Consider the following 8,455-nt stretch of genomic DNA (forward strand, 5'->3'; position numbering starts at 1 on the left):
AGTCCCGGAGATATTCGTGTTGGGCCTGTGGATGGATTTCGAATCAGGAGTATGCAAGCCAACCACTCCGACTCACAGGCCCAGAGTTTTTCTTGCTTTCACCAAACGGCATTCCCATGTCGTCCACATTGTCAAATCCGAACAATGTCTGCCCTGTATCCTCATCAGGTTCCGATGCTGGAGCTGAAGTCTTTGCCTTCTTTGCTTTTGCAGCCACTGGTTCTTCATCCCGAAGCCGTGACATTGGAGCAGGTTTGCGTGATCCCTCTGCCAGGGGTGTCTCTAAGGACGCATGTTCGACGGCGGTATTGACCCACTGTCCTTCCTTATTCTTGACCTTTTCCTCTCTCCACTCGTACCTCTTTACAGGTGCTGGTGCTTTCCGGGTTGGCTGTCCAAACAGCATAGCTGGAACAGACTGAAGATCGAAGAGGAGCAGCTCGTCGGAATGAGCAACAATCAGGTATCGGATCGATAAGATATTGGAACTAATTATGGTAATTCCACCATCCTTGCCGTAGCCGGGTAATGGATCCGGTGTCTGGCTGGCTGTTGTCTAGTTCCAACAATGATCCGGCGTCAATATCACTCCTTGACAGCTTAGAGTTTTGCTTCGGAAGCTATGATCAAGATCTGACAACATCTGAGCCACATCACAGGATCAAACGGGTTCAGCCAGACGTGATTTACTTCTCCGATGACTCGGAGGACTACGTCAGGGCTTTTTTAGGCGGTTAAGATCTGTTGCTCTTTAGTAAACCTTATCTAAACCGTATCTCTGGCACCGTCCTCACCATCTAGTGTAATAAAAAACTAATCGGACATGTGGCTGGTTTGTGCTCAACTGAACAACTGGACACATCAACATGTCAAGGCTGCATCCATTAACCGGACACTTGCTAGGCCAGATGAGGACATTACATATCAGTCAACACCAAAACGGGGCAGAGAAACATGTGCCGCTCTCGGAAGAGAAATATAGAAGGATATCCATCCAAGGGTTGGTGGTTGACAAATGCGTCTAGCCCACGTTGTCCATGGCTCCACCGGATGTTGCTATAGTCGTGTCACTTCTGATCCGAAATGTGTCCGGCAACCGAACACTGCACCAGTGAATATCTGTTCAGGGAGGGCGGAGAACTTTTGCGATATTAACCAGCTTGAGCTCGGTCAAACCTATCGCCCTGTCTCATTTTTGACCTCCCCTCATGGCAACCTCTGTATCTTCCTCAGCCCCTTTGGCAGAGCTTTTGCTCACCGCCGAAGTCAAAAAGTTTCTCGAAGTTTGGCGAGCGGAATGGAACATGTTGGCGGAAAGCGACTACTTGGTCCGTCGCAAGAACCTCGATGACTTGGCTTGGAAGCTCCAGAGGCATCTTATTGCCATGTTTCCTTACCTGCAGGGAGGACTGACTGATGTAGAGGACGCTATTGTAGTAAGTCCGACTCCGCTTTTGTGATGGACTGGCTTTCACCACTTGACATCTAGGTTGTCTGGAAGTACTTTGATCCGGACGGAAAGCTACTTGAGGTCAGTGCCGAGGAGCAGGCGGCACTGCCTAAGCTCAACTCATTTCCGTGGAGCCATTGGACGGACTGGGGGACCTTCCTTCAAGAAGAAAAGGCTGCGATTATCAATGCCATGCCGGAGTGTTGGGAGAAGTACAAGGCGGACAAGGTTGCAAAGGGTGAGGAGCTAACTATAGATGACCAGCGACCGTGTCCGGAGGATGGCACAGATGCTCGATGGCTGGGACACTTGAGCCGGACACGCTCCCGGATGTGGGCAGCGATGTCTAAGGACGAGAAGGCCAAGTACAAGAAAGTGGCTGAGGATTGGAACCGGAACAGTGCCCCCCGACGGATTCAGAAATAGTATGTGACGACGAGTTCACCAGAGCCTCGTGTCTGACGTTGGTGCAGTGCTTCCCAGAAATGGTTTTCGGAATACATGCGGCGGCATAAACTCTTTTGTCTTTGTCAGTTCGGAGCAGAGATGGTGACGTGGGCCGGATGGGTGAACAATGAGGGTGTTTGCAGGGTTGCGCAGTACGTGGCTGTGAAACACCGTATCCGGACAGTTCTGACCTCGCGAAGCTGTGGGCAAGCATACGGTGGTGATCCGCACTCATTCCATCGTCGCGATCCGGTGGCCTTCGATACCGACCGGAAGAGGTGCAGGAAAGGTGAAGTGCCTTGGCCCAAACGGTTCGTGTGGCATGTCGAACAGCGTTTCCTGGGTGCGTGATGAGCGTGGCGACCATCTGTACTTACTGACCTCATCCGGTAGGAGAGGACCCTAATGAGGAAATGCCTCCTATTTGAGATGCCAAGTCAACTCGCGCGTCCGACCGTGTGGAGCTCGATCTTACAGAGAAAGGGTATCCGAAGCTGCCGGATAACTGTCTTTCAATGAAGCACGTCCTCACCAAGGATATGATGCGTGCGTTCTTGGAGATCATTTATGTTCTTGACACCGGATCGACAAAGCCAGTCCCCTGGAAGAGCCTCACCCCAGTCATCCAGTCCGATGGTATACTTGCACCACTGCCTTACCACCTGCATCGGCCACTGCCGGATGGATTGATTCTTCGCGATCCGAGCAAGATGAACATCTCCGACATTCGGACCATCTTTGGCGAATGGCTGAAGCACCAGGGTGATGAGGAGGATCCAATTCACTTCACCCGTCCTCTTTCTTCAGGATCAACCCCCACCCCCACTACATCATCTGCTCCGGCTCAGGTTGCCCCTTCTTCTCACTCTACCACCACACCTGTTAACTCCACTGCGGCGGTGACTCAGGATGCACCATCTGGAAGTCGCAGCTCCGACACTAGCCCCTCTTCTGAGGATTCTCCCTCTGCTGAGACTGCCCAGTCCGCTGCTGAGACAACATTACCCGTTGCCGAGCCGGTTGGTGAGTCGATGCCAACTATTTCTTCGGCGGATTGTAACCTATCCGGACCAGGTGCACCATCGGCCACTAGCCCGTTGTTAGACACCCAGGCAGAATCTGCCTCAGGACGACTGTGGCCATCCGACCCGAGCCAGCTGACTAGCCAGCCAGAGGTGTCGGATGCCAACAAGGAGAACTGTCACGGAGAGGGGCCGGATAGAAGCAAAGAGAATCCTGCAGTTGAGGCTCCAGGTGTTCAAACACGGAAGAGACGGCATGACGTAGTGACGGAACCCAGGAAGACTTGCAAGATCGGCGGACACGACAACTCACCTAGAGCTAGCCGCCGAATTAAGGGGCTTCAACCAGGGGGTGCCAAGCGAGACGGCCTTAGAAAGAACGTCGGAAGGCCGGATCGTCGTCGTAACTGATCGCCGGGTCGGATGAAGGGCAGCAAATGCCTATTAGTCACATTCACTCATCTATCTCTTTATATACACCCGAATCAATGTACAGTCTATACTTCATGAACGTGAATAAGATGGTGGTGGCGAACCCAGCCAGCGGTGCACATTCTCCCGCATATAAAATACACAACACACCCTATTCCCATGTACTTTTCGAACTTGGTGCCGAAGTACCTTGCCGCACAGTGCAACCAGACATCCGGGCGCATAGGAAAATTGTATGCCAATGCCGGGCATGTCCAGAACACCGTTGTCGTAGTCGCCAACTGTGTATAGAATATCAAACCAGGGAAGACATCCGAGGCAATCCTTGTGTGGGGCAGTGATCCGATTGGATATTACCCCAATTGCAGTGAAGACCGACTCCCACAGGCTGGCACATTCTGCCATGGTGTGAAACCGTTTGCACACTTTAAGTGCTGTCCGTCCGGCGCGATATTGAGTCGGATGGGTCAGAGCAAGCACAAGATTGATCAGTGCAAAAAACATCTTTGACTTTCCGACAAAGGACTGAATGTCCGGACGCGTTCTGAAGTTGAGACTTGGGTGTGGAGGGGTGCCCAAATAGTCACCTTGTGCACCGGACTACAAGCAGAATATGGGTTGGGACATGCGTGAACAGCAAAGGAACTTACACCCTGCCCACGTCCATACCATCCTACTGAAATATCCATGCATCCAGGTGGGAGAACTTGCACTCTGCCATCGACTGGATCCCAGAAATGAGGTCGACCTTTCCTCCAGTTATTGTCGGATGCTTGCATTGGCTTAATCATCTCATTGTGTAGGAGTGGGAGTGTATCTTTGCGGTATTGCTAGATTTGCATATAGTTTGAATTAATTGGAGCCGGAAGGGACGACTCACATCATGGCGGAGTAAACTGATTGCCCTTGGCAAATGATATGCCAAAGTCTGGCCATCCGCATCCACCAGTTTGCATGCCCGGATGGCCCTGATCGGATGCCCTTGGGCATGCCTCTCCAGTGCGTCCGGCACGTCCCATACATTGTCACCGCAGTTTGTAGTCACCGTTGGACGCATCCGAGATTCAATCTGATCTTGGTCCGGCCCCAGACCATCTCGTCTTCCTCCCGCATGTGCCATTGCTTCCATATATTGCGACGCAGTCCACGAAAGCCGGACTGATTGAATGCACCATCAGATCTCTCCAATCCGGCTTGGCAAGCCAACGTACCAATCCGACTATTGGCATCTCTCACCTCGTCTGCCACTCGTTGACATTCAAACTTGTCCATGGCCGATAAGCTGGGTACTCTTGGTCCATGGTCCGGATTGTCGAAGTAGCTTTGACCATAATTCACAACTGCATCTGCAAAGGAGAGATTGTCTTCAGATGCTAGGAAGGCCTGTATGGCATCCGGCGTCATAGGCTCGGCTGACATAACGCAGCTGGGCGTGAAGGGGCAAGTGGAATTGACCAACGGATTGATTGGGACTGTGCCATTTATAGTGTTTGCACCACGTGGACCACGTGTTAATTCACGGATGGCGTATAAACAGATGCAAACCCTGTACCCATTGTTCTTGCCTTCCTTGTCTCCCACCACCACTCATCATCGTCAATGGCAGAACCCGACAATGTACCCGACCTCCCCACCTATCTCCCGGAAGTTCTTCGTCGGGAGGGATGGCAAAACGACTCTGCCTGTATGATCGCCATCCTCCAGGTCCTCGAGGCGCGTGTTCGGCGAGCTGCCTCAATCTGGGCGCCAAACCCATCAATGACGTGGAGTACTGATTGGCTAGTGGAAACGGTGAGTCACCTGTCATTTTCCGAGCTATTTCAGTAAACATACCTGCCAGACGGCTGCACAACCCGTTGTCGAGTACATCGCTGGTCTGGACATCGACGTTCCGGACACAGTCGTCAGGTCGGTTGACACCGACAAGTGCAATCCATGGTCGCCTGGGTTCCCCTTCACCTCGACCTACCTTGAGCAGAACCCGCCCGTTTTTCCGGAACCTGCCAGCTATGGCACCAATTGTTGGTGGGACGACTACGACGATGCAGAAGGCACAAGCAATGACGGACCCGCCGGATCCGATGACGAGGAAGACCCACCCGTGCCTGCACCCCCCACACGCAAGCGTGGGCGGTCGGATGCCTCCTCCGACGCGGACCAGCCACCAGATACGCCTTCGAACGCTGCAAATAAGGGGAAGGGAAAGGGAAAAGAGCAGGCCGATCCGGCACACGGTACGTCGTATTTCCTTCCGTTTGATGTTCTGGCCACTCAGTTTCCCAGGTCGACGCACACGGGCAAGTGCCCGTGCTGCCAACGCTTCCACTGAGGCCGGACCGAGCCATCAAGGACAAGTGTCTGGATCCGGATCCGATCACGTTGGCACAAACCAGATGCGCGTTGACTCGGGCCGACTGCTGGATCTCCAGCGCGACGTTGAATTATTGCAAGTTCGCATTACCACCATCGCCGACCGGATGGACACCCTGGTGACGCAGTCGCAGTTCGACTTTGTGACCAGCGAAATGGCCAACCTGCGGGCCAGCTTGCAGGCCATGATCAATCAGGATGAAGGCGAGGACACAGCGATGGCGGGCCCGGATGCTGCCGGACAGAACTGACCTTGTCGCTGAATTACTTTTTTTTGTGATATATCTTGATGATCTGCAATCGAATAGAATACTTTGTCATTCCTCAAATGAGATTTTAACATGTCAAATGTAATGAATTAAGCCGGTCCGGTCATTTGGAGCATATCGGATCGTAGAATATCATACACAGACGAATTCAACATACCCATAGAACAGGTACACATCATTGATGCTCTGATCCGGCGTGTGGTCGACGGATCCGGCAAGTGGTGGAAACACCACCTCTCTCTGTCACAACATCCTTGGGGGTCATGTCTTGCACCATGTGGGAGACGGGATGAGGGAACTAAGACGAAAGGGCTGAGAAAAAGCGCTGGAAAAGAAGAGGGAAAATAATGAGTGACGTGCAAATGACAAGGACTATAAAACATTTTTCGTATGATCCATTGACACCTGAATTGCGGCGACCCGGGTATTGACCGGGACCCCCCGAAGAGTTGATGGCAATGTCCTGGATTAGGACTCAGAAGAGGCACTGGTGTCCGACCGTGAGCAAGTAGCATTGATAATGACGATTGGGCCAGTTGGCCTATATCAGATCCGGATACCACTACCTCCCAAGATCGACGCCTCGGTCACCATGATGCAAGTTGGGGAAAAGCCTGATGTCACCTACTCCGACACCGGAGGGTGCAAGGAGCAAATAGAGAAGCTGCGTGATATGGTGGAGACGCCACTATATGATAGTGTAGGTTCTTTATGCACATGGTGCAGGACATGATCCCCAAGGATGTCCGGTCAGCAGATGGGCCAGACACCCAAGGATGCCGGAGGCTGCAAGGAGCAAAAAGAGAAGCTCCAAAAGGCGTCTTGCTTTTTGGACCGCCTGGCACCGGCAAGACCATTTGCGCTCGCACCGTAGCAAACCGAACAGACGCCACTTTTATCCGTGTCATTGGCTCTGAGCTTGCCCAGAAATAAGTAGGAGAGGGTACCAGGATGGTTTGGGAGCTGTTTGAGATGGCACGTAGTAAGAAGGCGCGCATCATCTTTTTCGATGATTGCCACCGGCACAGAGCCCGCCCAGGAATGTCCTGGAGTAGGACTCAGAAGAGGCATTGGTGTCCAACAGTGAGCAAGTAGCATTGATGATGGCGGATGGGCCAGGTGGCCTATATCAGATCCGGATACCACTACCTCCCAAGATCGACGCCTCGGTCACCATGATGCAAGTTGGGGAAAAGCCCGATGTTACCTACTCGGACGTGGAGGGAAGCTGTGTAAAATGGTGGGGACACCTCTTCTCTCTGTCACAAATTCCAGGATTTCTACTATTTTTCCGCATTTAGGGTACGGTTGTCAGAGCTTAGAAGAGGCACTGGTGTCCGACAGTGAGCAAGTAGCATTGATAATGACGATTGGGCCAGGTGGCCTATATCGGATCCGGATACCACTACCTCCCAAGATCGACGCTTTGGTCACCATGATGCAAGTTGGGAAAAAGCCTGATGTCACCTACTCCGACGCCGGAGGGTGCAAGGAGCAAATAGAGAAGCTGTGTGAAGTTCCGGCGATGGGGCGATATACCTCCCCTACAATGCGACCCTCTCTTTGCCTTAAAATTGCAAGCAACCATATTATCTTCCACAACCCACACTCATCCGACGGACCGCTTGCTGCACTGATGCCCTTCCCCTACTATCTCATGCACCCGTTTACGTCTATATTGTATAAGATTTACAAGTGTAATTAAGATGCATCCGATCTGGCAGATTGCCCGCTCGACTGACATTCCTCCACTACAATCCGAGGCACTTCTGCTTTCAAATTAGTTACATTCAATGAGTATTATGCCATACTCACCATTCCAACGGACCCTCCGCAGCATCGATGGCTCTCATTCCATGTAGAGGCTTCCATTCACTTCACCTTTTGTATAACATTGATGAATTTGTATGCCTTAGATGGCATCCGGCGGACCTTCCGCTGTCCCAATATATCTCCACTACAATTTGATGCCCTCTTCGCTTCAACGGTGATAGCAATCCCATTATCTGACATTACACTTATCCATCCGGCGGATCTTCCGCTCCATCGATGACTCTCAACTACAATCCGATGTGTTGATTGGTTTTGTTTTGGTATTGAATTCACTCCTTTGAGCGTGGTCCATTCCATCCAGCGGGCTCTCCGCTGGTGTGATGTACCTGAACTACAATGCTACCTTCTCAATGCTTTAGAATTAGAAGCAAGCACAGCAGCTTCCCTCAAACTCAGCCATCCGGCGGATCCTCCGCTGCACTGAGGAGCCTCCACTATGATCCGACACACCCATTTGCTTCATTGCCGTATACCATCTCCTAATGTAAGTGGGGTATCATCTCATCCAGCGGTCTGTCCGCTCATGCGAGGTCCCTCGACTACAATGCGGCCCTCTCTTTGCTTCAAGTCAGAAGCAAGGGCAGCATGTTCCTTCACACTCAGCCATCCGGCTGACCCTCCGCTGTCCCGAC

General features: G+C 52.1%; 4 protein-coding genes across 4 annotated transcripts; 2 read left to right on the forward strand and 2 right to left on the reverse strand.

The window, feature by feature from the left end:
• Positions 1-1,208: 1,208 nt before the first annotated feature.
• Positions 1,209-3,330, forward strand: CONPUDRAFT_72219 (uncharacterized protein; the record flags this gene model as incomplete). The annotated part of the gene is made up of 6 exons (XM_007769282.1): positions 1,209-1,436; positions 1,490-1,875; positions 1,924-2,049; positions 2,098-2,240; positions 2,327-2,920; positions 2,972-3,330. The coding sequence occupies 6 exons, from the start codon at positions 1,209-1,211 to the stop codon at positions 3,328-3,330; spliced, it is 1,836 nt and encodes a 611-aa protein (XP_007767472.1).
• Positions 3,331-3,423: 93 nt separating this feature from the next.
• CONPUDRAFT_54175 (uncharacterized protein) lies at positions 3,424-3,855 on the reverse strand (the record flags this gene model as incomplete). Its single annotated transcript, XM_007769179.1, has 1 exon — positions 3,424-3,855. The coding sequence occupies one exon, from the start codon at positions 3,853-3,855 to the stop codon at positions 3,424-3,426; it is 432 nt and encodes a 143-aa protein (XP_007767369.1).
• On the reverse strand, positions 3,840-4,770 carry CONPUDRAFT_72220 (uncharacterized protein; the record flags this gene model as incomplete). The annotated part of the gene is made up of 3 exons (XM_007769283.1): positions 3,840-4,181; positions 4,232-4,509; positions 4,563-4,770. 3 exons carry the CDS (start codon positions 4,768-4,770, stop codon positions 3,840-3,842), a joined length of 828 nt encoding a protein of 275 aa, XP_007767473.1.
• Positions 4,771-4,950: 180 nt separating this feature from the next.
• On the forward strand, positions 4,951-5,972 carry CONPUDRAFT_72221 (uncharacterized protein; the record flags this gene model as incomplete). Its single annotated transcript, XM_007769284.1, has 3 exons — positions 4,951-5,142; positions 5,192-5,585; positions 5,635-5,972. The coding sequence occupies 3 exons, from the start codon at positions 4,951-4,953 to the stop codon at positions 5,970-5,972; spliced, it is 924 nt and encodes a 307-aa protein (XP_007767474.1).
• Positions 5,973-8,455: the final 2,483 nt, after the last annotated feature.

Source organism: Coniophora puteana (assembly GCF_000271625.1).
Source record: "Coniophora puteana RWD-64-598 SS2 unplaced genomic scaffold CONPUscaffold_5, whole genome shotgun sequence".
Taxonomy (NCBI): Eukaryota; Fungi; Basidiomycota; class Agaricomycetes; order Boletales; family Coniophoraceae; genus Coniophora; species Coniophora puteana.